The 24,234-nt window shown below is 40.5% G+C and overlaps 2 protein-coding genes across 4 annotated transcripts in view; one reads left to right on the forward strand and one right to left on the reverse strand.

The window, feature by feature from the left end:
• The window catches only part of MTREX (Mtr4 exosome RNA helicase), a 55,792-nt gene extending 33,233 nt beyond the window's left edge, over positions 1-22,559 (forward strand). Inside the window, exons 17-27 of one of the 2 annotated variants that reach the window (XM_059833235.1) lie at positions 825-997; positions 1,294-1,362; positions 5,599-5,727; positions 6,833-6,943; positions 7,265-7,453; positions 8,559-8,722; positions 10,112-10,217; positions 12,531-12,587; positions 12,998-13,160; positions 21,840-21,944; positions 22,307-22,559. In XM_059833235.1, coding sequence (XP_059689218.1) covers positions 825-997; positions 1,294-1,362; positions 5,599-5,727; positions 6,833-6,943; positions 7,265-7,453; positions 8,559-8,722; positions 10,112-10,217; positions 12,531-12,587; positions 12,998-13,160; positions 21,840-21,944; positions 22,307-22,359 — 1,319 coding nt within the window. In that variant the 3' untranslated portion in view covers positions 22,360-22,559. The remainder of the gene's footprint in view (positions 1-824; positions 998-1,293; positions 1,363-5,598; positions 5,728-6,832; positions 6,944-7,264; positions 7,454-8,558; positions 8,723-10,111; positions 10,218-12,530; positions 12,588-12,997; positions 13,161-21,839; positions 21,945-22,306) is intronic. The other variant, XM_059833236.1, reaches the window with a different exon arrangement.
• Positions 22,560-22,612: 53 nt separating this feature from the next.
• PLPP1 (phospholipid phosphatase 1) overlaps positions 22,613-24,234 on the reverse strand; it is a 69,986-nt gene continuing 68,364 nt past the window's right edge. For both annotated transcript variants that reach the window (XM_059833240.1, XM_059833239.1), the window contains exon 6: positions 22,613-22,891. In XM_059833240.1, coding sequence (XP_059689223.1) covers positions 22,766-22,891 — 126 coding nt within the window. In that variant the 3' untranslated portion in view covers positions 22,613-22,765. The remainder of the gene's footprint in view (positions 22,892-24,234) is intronic.

Here is a 24,234-nt window from a genome sequence, read left to right on the forward strand (position 1 = left end):
ATGGATTGCTAGAACACAAAGGAGAGAAATGGTTGTTTAGATCAAGGAGGAAATTATGCCATGAGTATGTATTTCTAGCTTTTTTCTTTAAAAAGTTGGCAGGTGAAAATATGGGCACTTCCATGAGCTGTCTCTCAAGTCCCAATGAGGTGGGATTTGTGAGTCACCCATGTGCATTCAAATAGCGTGCAAGAGGGTGAGTTGGTAGAGAGGAAAAAGAGATTTTATAATGTGTCCTTTGTTTATGTTTACTAGAGGTATTACCAGTGTGAGAGAATGAAGCATGTTGCTTATAATAAAAACTGATTTGCCTTAGTAAGGTGTAAAAATTTTGGAGGAAGAAAATACTGATTTTCAACTGATGAAATCAGAGCCTAAAACAGATCAGGAAGAACGTCTTCTAACAGCTTCCCTCTTGTTGGAAGGCATTTTGTCAGAAGATGTCTTTAAGCAGTTTTATTTTCATAGGAGGAGGTAGAAGAGCACTGGTAGGCAGTGAATACCCTCCTACAAATCATTGCAAGTTTTTGTGGGACTTCTGTGCAACCCTAAATCAGTGATTCCTGGACAATTGGGGGTCTAGCCTTCTCTGTTTTCTCAAGCTTGTTTGGTTTTTTTAAAAATAATTTTTAGTATTAGTATTCCATTTCCTATAAATAAAATTTAATGGACACATTTACAGCTTTCCAGAAAGTGGATTATTGTAAATAGAAAATTAATGCCAAAATAGTGACAAAATACTAGTTATGTAGATCTGAAAGTGAAACATTAATTTCTAATTCTGTGAAGTTATAATTTCCATGAGATTTTACTTTTTATTATAGGAGTGAATAATTTGGAAGGACAGTACAACAAAATATCAATTCCCAATGAAGAAAACGTGGTCATATACTACAAAATCCGACAGCAGCTTGCAAAACTGGGTAAAGAGATTGAAGAATATGTTCACAAACCAAAGTACTGCTTGCCCTTTCTACAGCCAGGAAGACTGGTAAAGGTAATTTGATTTTTCTTTTGTTTTGTTTTTGTTTCAAATCTCTACCTATCTGTGAAATGTGCAGGGTTGATTTGTGTCTGCCAGTTTACCATCCTGAAAAATTACATGCACCACACTAGGCAACAATTTTGACTTTCATTATGTTTCTTTGTTAAACATCCAACAATGAATTAAAAGAAATATTTTTTTCATTATGAATAATAGTCCATGACTGCTGTTGTAAATTTCAGAAATACGGAAAGATATGCTTGCTGGGATGGCATGGGTTATGTTATAACATCTTGTAATATTTTCAGGTGAAGAATGAAGGTGATGACTTTGGATGGGGAGTGGTTGTTAATTTCTCTAAGAAATCCAATGTTAAGGTAAAATATACATTCTTGCCATTAGAAAAATACATACCTTAATGCTTTTTCTGAAAATAAAGTGAAACTCCTCTTTTCCTTGTAGTTTTCAAAGGCAAAAAATATTTCACCCAAATTTACAAAAAGCTCAGGCCTTCCTGAAGTGGAAGTATAAATAAAAAATACTATGGAAGGTGGGACAAACCCTAAGTCCTGTGTTCATTTTTTAACTTTTGGCATATTTATGGGGGAAATGCTTGCTTACGGCTGGGATAAGTAGTGCAGAAGTGCATTTGGCACTACAAACGTTTCAAACTATTTAGTTTGTTTCTGAGACATTGCCAACAGTGCTACACTAAGCCATTCATGGGAAACATAATATGTTATGTACTCTCAGAAAATCCATAGAAGCTGTAAGTGAGGGTTGAGAGCATAGGGAGACTGACATTTGGCTCTACATAGAAAGTTATCTTAAACTGGGGAATTGTGTCTTGAGTCCTAAGCTAGTGCATGAGACATGGGATTGCTTGTCCTCTGAGATGTTGCTGTAGAGTTGAGGGTTGGCAAGTTAAAATACAAAGAGAGCAAAACAATAGAAATGGATTTGGGGAAATGTGGAAGAAAATACAGAGGGCAGTGATGCAATAGAAGCCAGATTTGTTTTTCCTTCCAAAAATCCATCTTTATAGTTGGTCTCCACATAACCCCAGAGTTGATGTTTTGGTCTCCCTTTCAGAAATGTTTTGACAGGCTGGCTAAATTAAAACCTAAGTTTAAAGTGTATTTTTCTGTGGTAGCATTTTTACTGTAATTTTGGCAGGAGAGCATTGGCATTAATTACTAGGTCTAAATGAGAATTTGTCTTTGTCAAGTTCTGGTGGCGCCTGTACATTGTGGCATCTTTGGTGTTTCTCTACTGTATATTCATTAAAGAGGAAATGAGAAAAATGTGTGCATACAGAACTTATTAAAAGAGATTTTATTTTGGTTTTCCATCTTCCTTTTGAAAGTCACATTTCTTTCTTTTTCAAGTTGGAAAACTGGACTGTTTTGCTATTGCTTAAACTTTTGCTTCTAGACTGCTTTTTTCATAAAGCCGCATGAGCAGTAAAACAGATTTCCCCCTTACCCCAGCCTTCTATGTAAAATTGCCAACTTCTGTGTCACTGGAGGCATTTTTTCTATCCCTGTTGTATGTTATCCACATATATATTTGTCTTCCCTATGTGACCTGTCTCACTGTTGTGTAAAGCCTTTAGGTTTGAACATTAGCTTTAATATTACAGTCTGTCCTGCAGGAGATGGCTCTGGCTCCAGCAGCACTTTTCTCATTAAGTCATTCTAGCAGCTGGGTTGAATTTTCCTTCTGAGTTGTGTGGAAAGAATGACAATAGGTGCTGAAAATTATGGAACAGACTTAAAGCTATGTAACTTTTAAAATCAGTATGGGAAGACTAGTTTCTATGAGCAGAGGCAAAACAAATGAGTTAAAGAAGCTGTTATTTACCCATTTTAATGTGTATTCAGTGCATTTTTGTCCTGGGATACAGATGCATTTCCCTATTACGGTTTAGTGTACTAGTATACTTAGTATTGGAAATACATCACTTTTATGCGATGTCTTTAAACTTTCATCCACTTCTAAGCTGTGACAGTTCTTTGGATTTGCTTTTAGAAGTGGTGTTGAATTCAGTCTATATTACTATTTTTTCTTTAGCTGTAAATTTTTCTTCACTGTATCATAGTTTCTAATGAAGTCCTTTCTCTAGTGAGGAATACGTGTAATTAAGATTGACATTTAGGGTTGCAGTATGTCTGTATTTCACTGAGTAATTCTCTTTGTTCATTGCAATGTGAAAGCAAAAGCATAAGTCATTGTCAGTTATGTTCATTGTTCATTATATTTAGATGTTTTTCCAGCATAATTTCACGGTGCAGTGTTCCACAAAATTGTGAATGCAAATAGTACTTTATCCTGAATTACAGTAGATGGAAGAATTTATTTCAAGCAGTGGTGCTTGCTATGTATTGTACAGTATAGCAGACATCAAAGTAACTATTTGTGTTGGAATTCATTAAAAAAAACCAATATTTTTGAGTAAGAAATTTTATTTCCATTAGATTGTGCTAGCAGTATGCTAGTTTTATTGTTGTGCTGTTTATAGTCCATATTGTCATCTGATCCCTGATTCTAGACATCAAGTTTTTGTCTGTTAACAGTTATTGATATTAAAATTTGAGATGCTGCAATTTGGTCTTATTTAGATGATTATAATCTCTGTATATTAAACTCAAATTTACGTACTTATCTGTTCATGTTTGTTTATAATGTTTACTACATAAACATTGTTTTTAGTGCTGTGTCATGGTCATTGAATTTTCAGTGAGTCTGGTGTTTTTAATGTGGGAATCTGAATCTGTTATCTGTGTAATATTTCTTGATTTGCAGATACAATCAGCTGTCTTACCTTGTTTTGTTTCTAGGCACATGAAGTAATAGATGTTTCAGGGCAAATCTAAAATCCTTGGAATACACCTAATCATGCAATTTTCTACCAAAGAGGGCAGAATTTTATCCTTGAAGCATGTGAATTGATGCAACATGAATCAAAAGATCATTCAAACTTGATATGACAGAGATTTCTATGACTAACAAATTTTTACAGGGTGTTCTAGTCTCCTTTTACTCTTGCATATAAAAACATGGCTCTTCCTGTTCAGAGGTTTAGTACCTAAAATGTTGTAGGAAACCCATTGAAGGAAACAGTACACATTCAAAAAGCAGTTCTAGATTAAGTCATGTCTGGCCAGCATTGTCTAAAAGCCATTGGTATACATAAACTTATACAGAGAATTATTAACAGTAAATGTTAATGACATTTATACTCCTGGTTTACTAATAGGTTTACAATTCAGTTACTGATTTGATATTTTTTTTCCTCTCATAATTGTCTAGACATCTCCAATTCTAGTATTTTCTGTAGCATGTATGTGCAGCTATGAGTTCAGTCTCTTCCTCATTCAAGTCAGCATTATGCTTTCTGTGGATTTGGGTGGATACTGATTTGGTATATGTGGATATTTATTTTAAAATTCTAATTCAGAGAACAGCAGTGGTATTGGTCTTGTACATTGCTGTGAGTGCTTTCTGCAAATGTAGGATAGAATTCAGAGGAACAGTTTCTTCCCCAGCAAGTAATTGCATTTCTTGGAGAAATTACGTATCTTGTAGAACAGGATAACCCTGTTTTTCCATTTAGTTTACTATGGTAGCTTCTTGTAGTACTTCTGAGAATCTCGTAGAAATGCTGGCTGGCTCCACCCTGCTTTGCATGCAGTAGGAGAAAATAGAAAATAGAATGTTGTAGGTTTGTAATGAAAAATACTGCCCAGTAAAACTGAATTGCGTTAACACGGGATTTTGAAAAGACTGTTCTCTTTTTCTCTGTCTCTTGTATTTGGAAGCAGAGAAGCTTTTTAAAAGATGATGTCTGCCTTCAGTGTTAGGTCTATAACTTAGTTCTATTTAAAGCCATAAAAATACTTGCTTATAGAAGGAGTGTATTTGAGCAACCTTAGTGTATATTGATCCAGTCAAATAACTGATGTCAGGTTTTTTTAAAGCAGTGTGTAATAAAGATTATGGCTTTGTGAACAACAGTCTTTAACCACCATATCTGCATGTTTCTGTTCTTTAAATTAACGTTAGATGTTATATGTGCAGTTTGGGGTGTATAAAGATGTCGCCTGCAAGATGCAGCTTCCTGTTTGCTGCAGATACAAGCTGTTATGCTTGAAATATTTTTTTGTGGTCTTTTTTGTGGGGAAAAACTTGAACTCATAAACCTGCAAATGAAAGAGATCCCCTTAACTTTGCCTTTTTTTTATTTAAGTACTGCTAGCATGATGCAAGTATTTTGCATTACAGTTACAAAAGATGTTGGCTTACTTTGAAAGAGCTACATCTAGAAGAAAAGGCAGAAGAGTCTAAAGCTGCAAGTACACTTTAGACTACACTCGTTAAGGAGAATGGGGAAGGAGTAATTTTTTCAAGTGTGTTTTTCTGTGTGAGGGGTCTTTCAATTAATACTGATTCAGTAGTTTTTAGAGTATACTGCATCACTGAGCTGATTCTCTCTGAAGAACAGTAGCTCATTTCGTACCTTTAATGTTGAATAAAATCATGCTTTTTCCTTCCATTCTTGCTGGTATTTTAAAATAACTGTTACGGATCTGTTTTTCCTGTGCTCTCAACAGCCAAATTCTGGTGAATTGGACCCGTTATATGTAGTTGAAGTGCTACTGCACTGCAGCAAAGAGAGTCTGAAAAATTCTGCTACTGAGGCTGCAAAACCAGCCAGACCTGATGAGAAAGGAGAGATGCAGGTTTGTTACATATGTTTATTCTCAATAGTTCCTTATAAACGTTCTCAAAGGTTCTGTTTTCAAAGCATTTGTACACTGTGGTAAAAGAGGAATTCATGCATTAAGGAAGAGAAAGGAGCTGTACACCTAGCTCTGCTTTCTTAAACAGTTGCTGATTTCACTGAAGAGGAAACTTCTGAGTGAACAAAATACTTGAGTCAATTTGTTACCATATAAGAAGTGCTTTGAAATTTAGTTGCTGTGTGTTATATATTTCAAATCAGTAGATGAAAGACAATAGCAGTAATGTAAACAAAGTTATGAAAATGACCTATGTATGTGATAAAATCTGCAGATAAAGTGTCTATAAGCTGTTATTTTCTTGGATACTTGTGCAGGATTTTATGCACAATGTACATTTGTTCTACTAGATTTGAGGATTTAGTTAGAATTTTTATAATCCTTGAGTAATAAATTTTAGCAATGCTGTTTGGCAGATACTTTTCTTAGCAGTATCTTCTGTCTCTGGGAATGGAATTCTTTTTTTATTTCTTTCTCTTTTTCAGACCCCTTCAGCTTTGCAAGGTTATCTCATTCTAAAATGAAATTGAAATTTTTAGTGAAAGCATTTGCATTATAAAATTTTCAGTTTGAAACCCTATATCAAGACAATTATAATTTTCAGATCAGAGACATATTGATTCTTCATGGTGTCTTCTTGGTTTTGGTACTTATGAATATGTATTTGCTGATTTGATGTTCTCTATTGTTAGCATTCCTAGTTAAGTACATGACAATAATTTGTCTGGTTTGGATCATATGAGGTATTCCAGTAGATAAGAGGCAAGGTAATAGAAAAACTGAAATTTTTTCTTTTCCCTCCACTTGTAGCTTCTCTCCAGATTTAACTGAATACAGAATTTTCCCATTTGAACAAACTTGCTTTTCTTCTTTATTAATACTTTATCTCATTACCCACATTTTCCTGCTTCCTGATATTCCTTTACCCACTGCTCTGTCCTTGTGTACTCAGTTTTTCTTTTCCCTTGTAAAGTTTCGCTATAGAATAGTGATAATAAATATTATTTTTTTACTGAAATATCAGTTACTGTACTCTCCTTGATAGGTTGTTCCTGTTTTGGTACATCTTCTCTCAGCTATCAGCAGTGTCCGACTTTACATACCAAAAGACCTGAGGCCTATTGACAACAGGCAAAGTGTGTTAAAATCTATACAAGTAAGTTCCACTAGGCTGTGTAAGCTCTCTGCTTTGATTAGTGAGGTACTCTTGAACTGGAGACACCTTGTTCTAAAGAAATTTGTCTAAAGCTTGTGTCACTTCTTCAGCCTTATTCTTAAAAGGGGTTGGAAGCCACATTGTATGTCCATTGTTTCTCCTTGTCAACAGTCATTTTAAACTGATTTTGAGAACTGCTGAAACATCACGTAACAAACTTATACTACTGCCTTCTGTGTCCCTATAGTTGTGCCAGCTGATTGTAAAAGTATAGTTATTTTTCTGTTACTAATCTTACAATTTTTTTTTTTTTCCTTCTAGGAAGTACAGAAGCGATTTCCTGATGGAGTACCATTACTAGACCCTATTGATGACATGGGCATCAAAGATCAAGGACTGAAAAAAGTAATCCAAAAAGTAGAGGCTTTTGAGCATAGGATGTATTCGCATCCTCTTCACAATGATCCTAACTTGGAAACTGTATACAAACTTTGTGAAAAAAAGGCACAGGTAAACACATGAAACAAAACACTATAGCTGTATGTAGCTGAAGAGAGAGACAGTAATAGTTCCCTTCTTACTTGCTTTTCTTTTTATTTGCAAAGCCCAAATAATCCTTTTTAAATACAGTGAAATTATTGAATCTCACTAACAAACTGTCTGAGTTGGTGTTATGCCCTTGATTGGTACAGATGGGAAGTACCTCTGAAAAGAAAACTCTTCAGAAAAAGTCGTCAGGGATTAGAAAGTTACAGAGGTGCCACTAGAGTCTTTTTCACTGAATAGACATAGCACAATACAGTGTAGGTAAAGTCTTCACAGATAATTGAAACTGTTAATTTTTAATATGCTTGTGCAGAGCTAAGTTGAATTGATGGGGTTTATTAGCTTGGGGAGTGTACCATACAAATCATTGTGCTTCTGCTTCCTGAGCTGACTCCAGCCTGGAAGCAATACACTTACTTATTTTCGTATAGAGCTGTACCCTGCTAGGCTGAAACTGGTTGCGCACAAAACCAGCTCTTGTGTTTCTATGCTGCTCCAGAAAACAGGTTCTCCAGGAGTCGCTTCACGGAAGTGAGGTAGTTCTGGTATGGGCAGCACAAAGTTGCATGTGGTAAGACCTGATGGACCAAGCAGACTTCTGCAAGGGTGTTTGCACTGTACACCCCACTGTCAGGATGCTGACAGTGACTGTGATAAACAACAAGACACTGGAGAAGCTCTAATAGCAGGAAATAAAGCCTTTGGGTTACATTTGATTGAACAGTTTGTTAGCTGAGACTTCCTACAGGTCTCAGAAGATGAGTGCTCATTTCTCAACCAAAGATTTCTTCTGTGTTTTTTTGATGTGGGCTGATTGGGTTTTCTTCCCACTCTGGGTAAATAGCTTAACTTCCCAAACTTGCCAGAGTTTCCTATGGGTAAATGGAGCTTATTTATTTTTTTTAAAATTTCTTTTAAACCTTCCTCTTAGTAGAGGTAGGTGAGTCAGTGTCAACTAGTATGCCCATATACCATTGTTCTGAGGCCTTTATGTAAATTAAAAAATGTCTTTAAACAGTTGCATCTGTTAAATCAGCAACATGTAATTTCTCTCCTTCTGACCCCCCAGATTGCTATGGATATTAAAGCAGCAAAACGAGAACTGAAAAAAGCCAGAACTGTCTTACAAATGGATGAACTCAAATGCCGCAAGCGTGTTCTGAGAAGGCTGGGGTTTGCTACATCTTCAGATGTTATTGAGATGAAAGGACGGGTCGCTTGTGAAATCAGCAGGTAATTGGTTTCTGTGCGAAGTGATTATTGTAATGAATACACACTTTACTGTCCTCACTGACACTAGTATGTCATGTTTATATTTCCAAGTTCTGAGACCATTAGAAGAAAGATTCTTCAAAGACTCTAATCTGTGTCATAAAGGGAATATACTGATTGAAGCAGTGAAGATAGCAACTTAAGGACAAAATACAATAGATTTTAAAACTAAAATGTGGACATGAAAATGCCAAAACAATGGCTATTTTCTTACACAGCTTAGGAAATAATGTGTGTTTTCATTTAATACTGTACATTACATGAGAGGATGGTCTCAGTTTCTACGGTTCTACTTCCCAGGACTCTCAGTACAGAGTCACGCACAAACAAGGGTGTAACGGTGATTGTCAGCACTTACCAAGTCGCTGACAAGTTTGGAATGCAGCTTAATTGCTTCCATAGGGCTGTCGGAACAAATCTATGCAAGTGATGCATTGTACTGTAATACATTTGCCAGGTACCTATATATTGAAACGTACTGTAAAGATTCCACAGAAACTCATGAATCAGACTTTAATACTTCAGCGTGTAACTCAGATTTTGGTAGAATTGTGTATTTTTAAAAGTTACAGTGACTGCTGTACTCCTTGCCTTATAAATAGTTTGAAATATGCTACCTATATTTGTTTGGTATCTAATAACTTTTTTCCACTGCAAAATTTCATGGCAAATGTGGAAGCTGAATCAGAATTTTATCAGCTTCCTGACTTTCAGGAACTGTTAGCTCATGAGTTACATTTTTCTTTGTAAAAAAAATCTTTTTTTCCCCCCCATCCTAGTCTGATAAACTCCAAAAACAAAGGTGTAGTCTTACCAACAATTTGATGTTTTATCCAAATTGTATGTTTGGATTTTGTATCCACATCATGCCCTTCCTTTTATAATTCATTATTAAGTGTTTATTCTACAAGTAAATTGAAGCAAGTTTGTTCCTCTTTTCAGTATCTTGGAAATATCCAATTGAATCTTTTTTTGAGTAGCAGCAGTACCAATTTTAGTCATTTTCATAAGTTGCCTAACTCTCTGGTTCTTTTCAATCTCCTGATGTCCTGTCTGATAAAAACTGACTAAAGCAACTGTTAATACTAACTTCTGTGAACTATCAGGAGAGATTCCTTGTAGTTCAGTAAGAGCTTTTAGTTTCTTTAAAATACTGTCTTCCTGTCTTACTAATTAGCATCCACCTTAAAAAGCTACTATATTAGTATTTGGTGTTCCCGTAAGAAAAATTAAGAAGCTATTGTTTCTCATCTATATCCAGTTGCTTCACAAAACAGATTAATAGTACTTCATTTAAAAATTACATTTCAGTCTTTTCCCTAAGGTTCCTTCTCTTTCTCTTTATTTTAGTGCTGATGAACTACTCCTGACAGAAATGATGTTTAATGGTCTCTTCAATGACTTATCTGCAGAACAGGCAACTGCACTACTAAGCTGTTTTGTATTTCAAGAGAACGTGAGTTACTTCTTCAGTTCGTGAATTCTAGACATTCCTGTCTACCAGCAGTATTGGTTATAATTCAGTTCCAGAAATTGGTCATAACAGTATGAGCCACTGCACATTTTTTATCCTTTCCTAAGGTGTTTGAAATGAAGTCCCAAAGAACTTACCAAAATCATTGCAGCAGTGCTAAAATACCTTTCCTCATGAGTGACATGCCGAAGATTGTGTAAAATTGCAGTCCTTGTAGTGAATCTACAGCTGTTTCCTCGTCATGCAATGAAGCAATAGTAATAGATTCTCAGCATACGTGCTTGTATTTATGTATGTATATACACACACATCCTTACAATTTAAAATGCAGAATTATTATTTCAAAAAAGGGGCTTGACAATATCTGCTCCTACACTCCAAGGTGAGGGTATCTTTAATTCTGAGATGTGCCCATGTTATGTTATTTGGACACTACTCATGACCTATTCATGGAAAAATGGGTAAAAAACTGGCTGGATGGCCGGGCCCAAAGAGTTGTGGTGAATGGAGTGAAATCCAGTTGGTGGCCGGTCACAAGTGGTGTCCCCCAGGGCTCAGTATTGGGGCCAGTTCTGTTTAATATCTTTATCAATGATCTGGATGAGGAAATCGAGTACACCCTCAGTAAGTTTGCAGGCAACACCAAGTTGGGTGGGTGTGTTGATCTGCTTGAGAGTAGGAAGGCTCTGCAGAGGGATCTGGACAGGCTGGATCGATGGGCCCAGGCCAACTGTATGCGGTTCAACAAGGCCAAGTGCCGGGTCCTGCACTTGGGTCACAACAACCCCATGCAACGCTACAGGCTTGGGGAAGAGTGGCTGGAAAGCTGCCCCGCAGAAAAGGACCTGGGGGTGCTGGTTGACAGCCGGCTGAAGATGAGCCAGCAGTGTGCCCAGGTGGCCAAGAAGGCCAATGGCATCCTGGCCTGTATCAGAAATAGTGTGGCCAGCAGGAGTAGGGAGGTGATCGTGCCCCTGTACTCGGTGCTGGTGAGGCCGCACCTCAAATACTGTGTTCAGTTTTGGGCCCCTCACTACAAGAAGGACATTGAGGTGCTGGAGCGTGTCCAGAGAAGGGCGATGAAGCTGGTGAGGGGTCTGGAGCACAAGTCTTATGAGGAGCGGCTGAGGGAACTGGGGTTGTTCAGTGTGGAGAAGAGGAGGCTGAGGGGAGACCTTATCGCTCTCTACAACTACCTGAAAGGGGGTTGCAGGGAGGTGGGTGTTGGGCTCTTCTCCCAAGTGACAAGTGATAGGACAAGAGGAAATGGCCTCAAGTTGCGCCAGGGGAGGTTTAGACTGTATATTAGGAAAAATTTCTACACTGAAAGGGTAGTCAGGCGTTGGACCGGGTTGCCCAGGGAGGTGATTGAGTTGCCATCCCTGGAGGTATTTAAAAGACATGTGGATGAGGCACTTAGGGACATGGTTTAGTGGTGGAGTTAGCAGGGTTAGGTTTACAGTTGGACTTGGTGATCTTAAAGGTCTTTTCCAACCTAAACAACTATGATTTCTATCATTTTCTATGAAATGGCAGTACCACATGGAATTCATACCAAAAGAGCTGTTAAAAACAGACCATATGTTATTAAAAGCAAAACCACAGGGATTTAATAGCAGATGCCATTGTTTTCCCACCTACAAGTTGTATAGACGTTTAGCATCATCAGGAAAATACAGTAAAAATAAACTTCTGTATGAAATATTACTGCAGATAGCTAGCAAGATGTATCACACAGGTTGATTCTAAATGCAGAAAGCACATTAGCAGCAGATGCTAATGAATTACTTTTGTTAGTTGAAGGTGTGCCAAGGTAAGCCATTGTTAGTTAGAATATTGTGGTTCGCTCAGGTCTAAACAGGTAGGACATAAAAATTTTGCTGTATTTGAATAGCCGTATTTTCATACATAACCACTGATGTTTAAGTTACTAAAAGCATTTGCTTTTTATATTCTTAAAGAAAAGCTTGCAACAGTTAAAGTAATAATGATCGGCATTTTGGCAGTTCAAAACTATGGAACAGCTAAATAGAGGGAATTTTGGAAGTATTCAGAAAGCAGGTGCTTTTTTTTCATACAGTTGGCATACTGAACAGAAATTTCATTTTCTGATTTAGTTCGAGGAACAAGTACTTGGGGAATTCAGTAAATTTTAGTGTTTCATAACAGGTTTGAGAAGTCATTGGAATAATTTAGGATGGCACTAGCACACATTGACCTTCTATTTTTGCATTTAATTTGGTGCAGAGGAAATGTATGGGAGCGCATGAGATTATTTAATGTCTTCTTTTGCAGTCCAGTGAAATGCCAAAATTGACAGAGCAGTTGGCTGGACCACTTCGGCAAATGCAGGTAATCTGTCCATAAGAAATCCATCTGAGCTCAGTGTTAATGTTAACATGAGTAAAGTGTATGGGTAAAGTATAATAAGCTCACAGTAGAGACTTGATTTTGGATCATCAGTGAATTTGGCTGGCCCTACATGTGTTTTTGCAGTGTGTAATAATGGGTTATCTCATTTGCAAGAATTATTTATGCCAATTTAGAACATGCCCTAAAAACTTTTATAAGCTTGCTTACTACACTGTACGTTGTTAGTGGAGGCAGACTAAATAGTGGTTTACTTTGTGATTCTGAATAATTTCTCATTAAACAGGAAACCTCATCGTGTATGCAGTCCCTAATAATATGCAAGCCTTTCAATTGGTTAAACACTTAATCTGTTTAAACATATTATAAATTTAAAATATTTTCTTTTAAAGGAGTGTGCAAAAAGAATCGCCAAGGTATCAGCAGAAGCAAAACTGGAAATTGATGAAGAAAATTACTTAAATTCTTTCAGACCCAACCTAATGGATGTTGTGTATACATGGGCAAATGGAGCTAACTTTGCGCATATCTGCAAAATGACTGATGTCTTTGAAGGTATGTTAATCAGTTCTTCTTTTAGGAGGTGTGAGATGGTAATTCCATAACATGGAATCGTAATTCTGAATAACCGTATAATAGATCACAAAATTTATTAACTTAGATGTATTCAAGTATCTGCATGGCTGAAACTAAGTGGGGAAAAATTTGTTTACTGTATTTGTTAATTTATAATTACACTGTTAATAATTTGTAGAAGACTTTTTAAAAGGGGTATCTCTACATTTTAAAAACTTCCTGTAAAACTCAGAAATCCTAAGTATTGCAACAAAAGGTAACGCTGACCTTTGCTAGTTAAAGGGAAAAATATCATGTTCCAAGTGCTTGCCAGTAAGAAGTACAGCTCTTGCTCTTGTCCTTATTACAGTTAAGTGTTTTATTTATTTGGTAAATTAAAGGTTCCTCCTGCTGTCTTAATGATGACAGAAGTGAGAGGTAGTAGCCAACTCTCTGTTTTGGATGGTTCGTCACAGCAGTGCAGTGCAGATATTTGAAAAGCCTAGATGTAACCTGTCACGTGGGTTAATTTGGTTCCTAAAATTGGAGTACTAGAAACTGCCCTTTGAGGAAGGCTACTTAGTTTTCATTATTTTAAAAGCAGGATGACTTAAAACCCAGATACTTTGTAAAAAAACAAACCATCTACCTCAAGGTCAAACCAGAACTAATTTCATCTTCTACCAGCTATGTTGAAAGTTGTGAAGAACAGTAGGATGGGTGCACCAGTCTTACAAGTGTGTGTGTAATGACTGGTATTTGAAAATCCTTTTTGAAGTTGTTACTGCCACCGTTATCTTGCCTCTCTCAAATGCTGTTTTGTTTGTACGTGCACAGTTGCAAATGGGAGCCCTTAAAACAAAGGAATTAATGCACTTCTGTAATTCAGTGCATAGACCCAGGAACTTTCTAACGCAGGTTGCCTACCAGCAACAGGAATCCTGGCAGTCTTTTGATTCTGCATTCAGCAGACTCACACAGAATCACAGAATGATAGGGGTTGGAAGGGACCTCTGGAGATCATCTAGTCCAACCCCCCCACCAGAGCAGGTTCACCTAGAGCAGGTTGCACAGGAATGCATCCAGGCGAGTTTTGAATACCTCCAGAGAAGGAGACTCCACAACCTCTCTGGGCAGCTTGTTCCAGTGCTCTGCCGCCCTCAAAGGAAAGAAGTTCCTCCTTGTGTTTAGATGGAACTTCCTATGATCAAGTTTGTGCCCGTTACCTCTCATCCTGTCACTGGGCACCACTGAAAAAAGACTGGCTTCATCCTCCTGGCACACACCCCCAAAGTATTTACAAGCATGGATAAGATGCCCCCTCCGTCTTCTCTTCTCCAGAGTAAAAAGACCCAAGTCCCTCAGCCTTTCCTCACAAGAAAGATGTTCCAGTCCCCTAATCAGCTTTGTAGCCCTTTGCTGTACCCTCTCCAGCAGCTCCCTGTCCTTCTTGAACCAGGGAGCCCAGAACTGGACACAGTACTCCGGATGCGGCCTCACCAGGGCAGAGTAGAGGGGGAGGATAACCTCCCTCGACCTGCTAGCCACACTCTTCTTGATGCTCCCCAGGATGCCACTGGCCTTCTTGGCCCCAAGGGCACATTGCTGGCTCGTGGTCATCCTGTTGCCCACCAGGACTCCCAGGTCCCTTTCCACAGAGCTGCTCTCCAGCAGGTCAGCCCCTAACATGTACTGATGCATGGGGTTATTCTGCCCCAGGTGCAGTACCCTACACTTGCCTCTGGTGAATTTCCTAAGGTTCCTCTCTGCCCAACTCTCCAGCCTGTCCAGGTCACGCTGAATGGCAGTGCAGCCTTCCCGGGTGTCCCCCACTCCTCCCAGTTTTGTGTCATCAGCAAACTTGCTGAGGCCACACTCTATCCGTTCCTCCAGGTCATTGATGAATGTATTGAACAGGACTGGACCCAGAACTGACCCCTGGGGAACACCACTTGTTACAGACCTCCAACTAGACTCTGTGCCACTAACCACAACCCTCTGAGCTCTGTCTATCAGCCAGTTTTCAATCCACCCCAATGTCCGTTCATCTAACCCACACCTCCTAAGTTTGCCTATGAGGATGATGTGGGAGACGGTGTCGAAAGCCTTGGTTGAGTCAAGGTAGACAACAACCATTGCCCTCCCCTCATCTATCCATCCAGTCATGCCATTGTGGAAGGCTATCAGATTGGTCAGACATGACTTCCTCTTGGTGAATCCATGCTGACTACTTCTGATAACCTTATTTTCCTCTAGATGCTTTGAGATGATGCCCAGAACGAGCTGTTCCATCATCTTCCCAGGGATGGAGGTGAGGCTGACTGGCCTGTAGCTTCCTGGGTCTTCCTTCTTGCCCTTTTTGAAGACTGGAGTGACATTGGCTTTCCTCCAGTCCTCAGGCACCTCGCCTGTTCTACAAGACCTTTCAAAGATGATGGAGAGTGGCCCAGCAATGAGTTCTGCCAGCTCCCTCAGCACTCACAGGTGCATCCCATCAGGACTTGTGCATGTCCAGTTTACTTAATTGGTATCTAACTTGGTCCTCCTCAACCAAGGGAAAGTCTTCCTTCCTCCAGACTTTCGCTGTTACCTCCAGAGTCTGGGACTCCTGAGGGCTGGCCAGAGCAGTAAAGACTGAAGCAAAGAGGGCATTCAGTAACACCACCTTCTCTGCATCAGCTTGTCACCATGGCACCTGTCTCCTTCAACAGCAGGCCCACATTTTCTCTAGTTTTCCTTTTGCCTCCGATGTACTTGAAGAAACCCGTCCTGTTGACCTGGACATCCCTTGCCAGGTTTAATTCCAAGGAGGCCTTGGCTTTCCTCATTTCACCCCTGCATACTCTGACAGCATTCTTGTAATCTTCCCAAGTGGTCAGTCCCTTCTTCCACATACTGTAAACTTCCTTCTTAAGCTTCCACTTAAGCTTTTTCAGAAGCTCCCTGCTCGACCCTCCAGGTCTCCTGCTTCCCTTGCCTGATTTCTTGTTCTTAGGGATGCACCAGTCCTGACCTTGGAGGAGGTGGGACTTCAATATGATCCAGCTCTCTTGAGCCCCCTTACCTTCTGGAGCCCTAACCCATGGGATTTCGCCAAGCAGTTCCTTGAGGAGATCAAAGTTAGCCCTCCTGAAGTCCAAGGTTGTAATCCTACTTGTCGTTTTGTGCATACTGCACATGATCCCAAACTCTTATCTTCTCATGATTGCTACAGCCAAGGCTGTCCCCAACTTTAATGTCCTCCACCAGTCCCTCTTTGTTTGTCAGTACTAGGTCCAGTAGTACACCTCTCCTTGTTGGCTCCCCCACAACCTGAGTCAAAAAGTTACTATCAATACACTGGAGGAACCTCCTGGACTGTACACGCCTGGCTGTGTAGCCTTCCCAGCAGGTATCAGGGTGATTGAAGTCCCCCATGAGAACCAAGGTCTGTGATTGTGAGGCAACTCTCAGCTGTCTGTAGAAGGCCTCATCAGCTTCGCCATCCTGACCAGGTGGCCTGTAATAAACACCCACAACAGTGTCTCCCGTATTAGCCTGCCCTTAATCCTTACCCACAAGCTCTCAACTCGCTCTTCATCCGCCCCCAGGGAGAGCTCGATACATTCCAGTTGCTCTCTTGCATAAAGAGCAACTCCACCACCTCACCTTGCTGGCCTGTCTTTCCTAAAAAGAACACAGCCATCCATGACAGCGTTCCAGTCATGTGAGCTGTCCCACCATGTCTCAGTAATTGCAATGAGATCATGGCCCTGTGACCACACACAGATCTCTAATTCTTCCTGTTTATTCCTCATGCTGTGTGCATTGGTGTATAAGTATTTCAGAGAGGGAGTTGAGCATGTAGTTTTCACCCTTAAGGGGTGGTAGGCCTTCTGGTTCTCAAAAATACTAGCACGCTGCCCCACAAGTGCTGAGCTGCTACACCCAGGTGCCTCTCTAGCAAGCCCAGTTACCTCCCCATCCCCCTTCGAATCTAGTTTAAAGCTCTCTTAATGAGCCCTGCTAACTCTTGTCCTTGAACCCTTTTCCCCCACTGAGATAGGCTTTTCCTGTCTGTTACCAGCAGGCCTGGTGTCTTGATCAAGCCATGGTCAAAGAACCCAAAGTCCTGCCACTAGCACCAGGCTCAGAGCCAGGCATTGATCTGCTGGCTCTTCCTGTATACCCCCTCATCGTGCCCCACAACTGGAGGGATAGAGGAGAATACAACTTGTCCTTCCGATCCCTTGACAAGTCGTCCCAAGGCCCTGAAATCTCTTCATTGCCCTTGGACTTCTCACTACTTCATCACTGCCTGCCTGAAGTATCAAAAGGGGATAATAATCTAAGGGCCATACTAGGGGAGGGAGCTTCTTCCTTACATCATTAACCTGGGCCCCAGGGAAGCAGCAGACTTGCCTATGTAGCCGTTCTGGTCTACAGACTGGGCCTTCCACTCCCTTCAGAAGCGAGTCACCTATGACCATGACCCATCTTTTATTTTTTTTACTGAGGTGGTTTTGATGCAGGGTGTGGTCCGACTAGACCTCGACGACACCTCCAAGCTGAAAGAACTATCTTCCTTACCATTGTCCAGTTCCCCTTGCAGAGCACTGTACCTGTTTTGCAGTGGCACCTGGGAAGGTGAGGTAGCCGCTGGGCAGACGCACCTGCAGCACCTGTTGCGTTGGGCAAGGAACATGTTGCTATTGCCCCCCGTCCTCCCAAGTCACCACATTCAGTCGGGTGGAGAGAGGACAGGGAGTTCTCGGTAGCATGGGCTCTCTCTGCCTGCTGAGTTTCTATCATAGGAAGCAGGGTGCGACTCCAGGCGTCTATCTCCCTCTTGCATTCCGTGATGGCCCTCAACCTGCTTACCTCCTCCCTGAGCTCCATCACTAAGTGGAGGAGCTCCTCTACCTCCCACAGACGTGCTCACTGCTGCCATCCAACAGCAGCGTAAGTGCAGGGCACACCCTGCAGCCCGATGCCTGGGTGGCAGCGTGCTCCCACGAGAGCTCTGGCTGAGAAGCTCCATCAGAGCTGGTGCATGCAGACCTAAGGGACGCCATGGTCTTCTGCCACGTGGATACCATGACTTCCTGGCTGAGCTGGTAGACTTCCAGCAATGACCTCCCGTGGGAACTGCCGCACCCTGGCTGCTGTGCCACGCCGTTTTCCTCCTATTGCAATGAATGTCTGAGCCTTACATCTGCTGTAGAGGCACCCCAAGTAAGGGGAACACAGAAGGAGAAGCAGTAGCTGGCTTATGTTTTTACATTGGCACTTGATTGTTCAGAATACACAGGGCAGTAACGTTTTCCATTTACCGTGTTTGGGCTAAGGCTAGTTGCTCAGCTTTGTCCTAGTCAACAGTGCTAGCTCCCTCAAAATTAGATCTTACGGGCCTATTTTGAGAAGTTCAGCTCTTGTGGTAGTGGTTGACGCATGATTCTTCCCTTAACTTTTAATAGTCTGGTTTTCTGTGCATTGTCCAAAAAGAAGGAAAGCACTTCAGACATCCACTGTCAGTTACGCTTACCTTAAATGCAGCATGGTGTTGCTAAATCCCAGGGGAGTTTGCTCTGGTTAGCCAAGTCGCTATAGCGATTTCAAAGAAATTAAAAACCAGAATACAAAAAAAACCCCAACCAAAACCCAAACAACAAAACACAAGCCAAAAACCACAGCATCCTTATTTGGATCTTAAGTATAAATTTTCATTTTAGGTATTAGTGCTTCTTGTCTTAATTTTGATAGAGGTTGTTACCATGAGGCATGATGGCTTATTAAAGCTCTAAAAGGAGGTATATTTTCCTCTTTGCCTTTTGGGCAACATGGAGTTCGCAAAAATGAGTTGCTCCTTTTACAGGGAGTCCCAACTTCACTGTTGTGCACCAGTTTTAGTAAGGAGGCAGAATTGTCCAGCCATTAGAGTGCAGGGGAAGCCACCACTTTCTGTAAACTAGTTTTTCATTACACCCCTTCCCAAACTGACTAAAAGTGTTTTCTGAAAGACTGTGCTCTTCATGAGTGAGAGACTAATGTTCAGTTTTGTGCTGCCATCCAGGCTAACAAGCACTAGCAGAACTTTTCTAGACAGACATCTTGTGTCAATGGTATGCTTCCACTCTCACAAGCCTGAAGATAGATGGTGTTCTGCTGTTTTATTAGTATTGATGGTCAAGTGTCTGAAACCTCTTTTGGGTGCAGTTATGAGTAGTTGTGGTAAGTAAATGGCTGCATTATGAGGCTGCAGCATAAGCCCGAGTGCTTCAAGAGCAAGTATGCTTGTCACAGATTGGAGGAGTGTTGATTGGCTAATGAAAATGAGTTGTCATTAAGCTGAAATGTGTGTGTTGGGAAGAAATAGAAATTAGAGAAGCTTTTTAAAGCTGTAGGGAAGAATGGTAAACAACTGAGCTAAGTATCCTATTAATCAGTTGCAGATCGACTCTTTTGTTTTGTGGAAGTAAGTATAGTCATTTATTCCAAAAATGCAAATTTTTTTCATGCACAAAAAAGGTATGTATGTCTACAACAACCCCAGCTATGCTGCCTGTAAATGAGTCCTTCCTGGAACTGTTGTCAGGGCTGGCCTTGTAAACGCAGACGAGCAGGATCTCTGAGAGCTGAGCTGGGGCCTGCCACAACTCAGCGTGCCCCAGGCTCGGGGGAGCTGCCCATGGTTCACTTGCTTTGGCTTTGGTGCTTTGTGTCCAATAGACTACATAGGGTTGGGTTTTTTTCACCTCATGTCATTGCAGTAGGTTTTACAGGCTTGCTCTAACACAAACTAATCTTACTGTAGAAACTGACATGGCCTACTGGTACCATATGAATGCTTTTTAGAAGAGAAGTGTTAATTCCTTACTTCTCACTTTCCCAACAGCTTTGTAGAATGTTCTTTACATATGGACAGTTTTTCTCCAGCTATTATGCCTTGTCTAGAGCTAGTATTTCATTAAACCATGGAAAGATCATCTAGTCCAACCCCCCTGCAATGAGCAGGGACATCTTCAGCTAGATCAGGTTGCTCAGAGCCCTGTCCAACCTGATCTTGAATGGTTCCAGGGACAGAGCATCTACCACATCTCTGGGCAACCTGTTCCAGTATTCTAAAAAAATTTCTTCCTTGTATCTAGTCTGAACCTACCCTCTTTCAGAATCATAGAACCATAGGATGGTTTGGGTTGGAAGGGACCTTACACATCATCAAGTTCCAACACCCCTGCCATGGGCAGAGACACCTTCCACTAGACCAGGTTCTTCAAAGCCCCATCCATCCATCTTGGCCTTGAATACTACCAGGGCTGGGACATCCACAGCTTTTCTGGGCAACCTGTTACAGTGCCTCACCACCCTCATGGTGAAGAATTCCGTCCTTATACCTAATCTAAATCTACCCTTTTTCAGTTTAAAGCCGTTAACCCTTGTCCTATCACTACATGCCCTTGGAAAAAGTCCCTCTCCAGCTTTCTTGTAGGCCCCCTTCAGGTACTGGAAGGCTGCTAGAAGGTCTCTGTGGAGCCTTCCTTCTCTTGTCCAGGCTGAACAACTCCAACTCTCAGCATGTCCTCATAGGAGAGGAGCTCCAGCCCCCTGATCATCTTTGTGGCCTTCCTCTGGACTCACTCCAATGTTGGGGGCCCCAGAGGTGAACACAGTGCTCCAGGTGGGGGTCTCATGAGAGTGGAGTAGAGGGGGAGAACCACCTCCCTTGACCTGATGGCCACACTTCTTTTGATGCAGCCTATGATACGGTGGGCTTTCTGGGCTGCAAGTGCACATTGCTAGCTCATGTCCAGCTTTTCATCCACCAGTAGCACCAAGTCGTCCTCAGCAGGGCTGCTCTCCTTCATCCCATATTTACCCTATGACAGTTATTTTGCGTACAATAATTTTGACCTGTGAGATGATGCTGGAGGAAATAACCAAATATCATACTGTTTGCATGCTGCTAGAAGAGCATAAGCATTAGGGTCATTTTGTGAAACTTACTACGGTGACTTGAGCTGAGAAGTAAGTTAAAGGAGGAAATGAATGCATAACTAGTTAAACTACAGTAGGTCTTCGGTTGCAGTGTAGGAGCTTTGTCAAGACTGAGCTTGTATACAATACTGTAAGCATGCAATTGAGTGGTAGAGTGAGTGGTCTATAGACTCTTGGGTGGCACAGGGGTAGAAAGGTAGACCACTTACTGTCTTACTCGCTCTGCCAACTAAAGAAGTAAGGGCAATCAAAAAAATAGAAAAATAAACACACCCCCATCCCAAAACCTATGTATGTGTGGTGGTTCTTGAAGCAGCAAACTTGTGAATCCCCCTAAACCTGTATGGTTTTTGAGGGAAGTCTTAACAAGTATATGAAAGAAAAATCCACTAGGAATTACTAAACAGCCCAGGAAGTCATGTGATTAGATATTAGTTAGAGGCTGTGAAGATAGTAGAAGAAAACAAATACAGGACAAGCAGTTGGAGATAAATAGCTTCAAGGAAATGCCTGATGGAGAAATCTACTGTTAAACAGAAACCAAGCTTAAGACATATGGCTGTTCTTACCATTGGCTTCTAGATAAACTGAACAGGGTTGGAGAAGGAACTATTGCTTTGGTCCAAAGTGGGCTCAAGCAACTGAATTACTCAATGACATGATGTGCCAGAGGATACAAAGTTTTCCCTCACTCTTTATATACAGGTAGCATAATTCGTTGCATGAGAAGACTAGAAGAATTGCTTCGGCAGATGTGCCAGGCTGCAAAAGCCATTGGAAACACAGAGTTGGAAAATAAGTTTGCAGAAGGTATGTGTTTCACTTCCACAGTATAAGAGGTAATTCTAGAAACCATATGAAAGTAAAGTTGGGGGGGTGGGGTGGGGTGGGGGGTGGCAGGGGCAGTGAATTATTTGATAACATAAGCTTCTGGTATGGACTGGATGGTAAACAGCATCATTGCTCTCTTTCCAAATAATGCCCATGTTATAAAGTTTGACTTAAAGAGGTAGTGTTCTGATGCATACTTACAGTTTAACAGAGTTTGTGACTGAAAATGGATGTACAATGATTTCTCTACTGCAAAGTATTACATGTCTGTAACTGTACTTAAAATAATGATTGTGTCATAACTGACAGCTGGATACTAATACAGTTTTCCTTTTTAATAGGGATTACAAAAATCAAGAGAGATATTGTGTTTGCTGCAAGCCTTTACCTGTAACAGAAGGTATCTTCTAAAAAACAGTACTAGATTCACATTATGGAACAAGTTCATCAGCCTCACATGCTACTTCCATCTCAAGTCATTATTTCTTTTAATGGGGTGTATTTAAACCACAGTTGTTTCAACAAGGCATGTACAAACAGCAGTGTGTGTAATATAACTGTTACCATGTTTTCAATAAAAATTTACAATTTGAATAGCTTTCTCCTTTTAAGCAAGAGCTTGAACCAACAGGAATTTAAAGTTTAGATATACAATAACTGTGGTAGATGTTACTATATACAGGTAAAGTGAGCATCCAAGAGCAGCAGCAGTCCCTTAAAGGCATTTACTTATATTACATAGTTAGACTTGTGAAATTGTTTTCCTTTCAGAGAGCAAGACAGGTGAGGTGGGTCATTCTTCATGGTTGATGATTGCTGCCAAAGTGATTTCCATTTGTTGGAGTCTCATGTAGGGTTGTATGGGAATCTTCTTTTGGTTGAAATGTACATCCTCTCACTTTGAAGAAGTCAGACACGTACACAACCTAAGTGAACAAATTAGGGTTAAGCTTCTGCATTTTTAAGTCTTTGAAACAATGGGTAAAAGCTTTTGCAGAAGGTAAATTCCATGATCAAAACTAGCGAAAAGCTTAAACAGATTAAAACATTAGAAAATTGCTAGGAAGTATATAAAATTCTGGCATCTGTTCTTTCAATAGCTTTTTCTCCAGTTATTACCCCCCCTCCCATTGACCGCTTAGCCACTGACGGTTTAAGCCAAATTCAAGGCTTGTGTGCCAATAAACTGTTTTAACTGCCTTATCAGGCACTGCTTCATCACAATAGCCATAGTCAGAACAACTCTAAATGAAGGAGCAAGATACACTTGCTGAGGGCCCACATTGCACATATGGGTAAATTTATTCTGTAATTTATTTAGAACAGGACAGGAAAGCTTGTGCTTTAGCTGGGGAAGAAGGTTCAATAGTTAAATAGTTAAATAGTTAACTGTTATTCTCTGGAGTGTCACTCTCACTTGCATTTCTTTAAAAGCTGGTTAAACCAAGCTTGGATTCCTCTCCTTGGCAAGTCATACTAGTAGACGTGCTGGCTACAGTGCTGCATAAAGTGCAATAAACGACAAGCCTTCTCTCATGTTCCCTTGCCTTCCAACATCACCTCTTCCCCTCCCACTGCAAACCTGAGAACTGCAGAACACAGTTTAGGGCAGCAGAAGAAATCATCTTCTACACTGGGGGCTGGCTGATGACCCAGCATACTGCTTCAGCTGCATACCAGATGAGTTTCAGCTTCCACTTAATGCTGAATTCACTCAACTCAATTTAGTGCTCCATTTGCAGTTGCTGCCCAAACATGCTCTTTCTTACCTCAGCTCTCTGTTTCTGGAGGTGACATCTTCAGTTCTTTCAGATAAGGGTTTTGTTTGTTTAGGGTTTTTATTTTTAAAAATAATTTCCTCACCTTTCAACTCTGTTCACTGTAATGCCACCTTCTATTCATTCTTGTATTACCAATCATCTCTGATATCCTCTCCATCATCCAACACCCTTCACTAAACTTGTTTTCCTAATAAAGTGCCCTCAGCTCTTCAATCCCTGATGTTTCTCATTCCCTGCACTCATTTTCTTAGTAAATGAGATTGTACAAGAATGAGGTGTAGGATTATGTTTTAGTCAACATGCAGCCATTTAATAACAGCTAATGTAGCATACAGGGTTTCCCAGAGCTGCTCCAAGATTTGTTTTGATGATTGATTGCAACAAGTAAACAAAGCTTTGTCTTTAAATGAAGCATACCCTTCTGACTTTCAGCTGAGAAAGCATTTATCTTGGATGTGGTGAGCCTCCCTTCTTGGTAACTAATTCTT

This window comes from Gavia stellata, chromosome Z, assembly GCF_030936135.1.
Source record: "Gavia stellata isolate bGavSte3 chromosome Z, bGavSte3.hap2, whole genome shotgun sequence".
Taxonomy (NCBI): domain Eukaryota; kingdom Metazoa; phylum Chordata; class Aves; order Gaviiformes; family Gaviidae; genus Gavia; species Gavia stellata.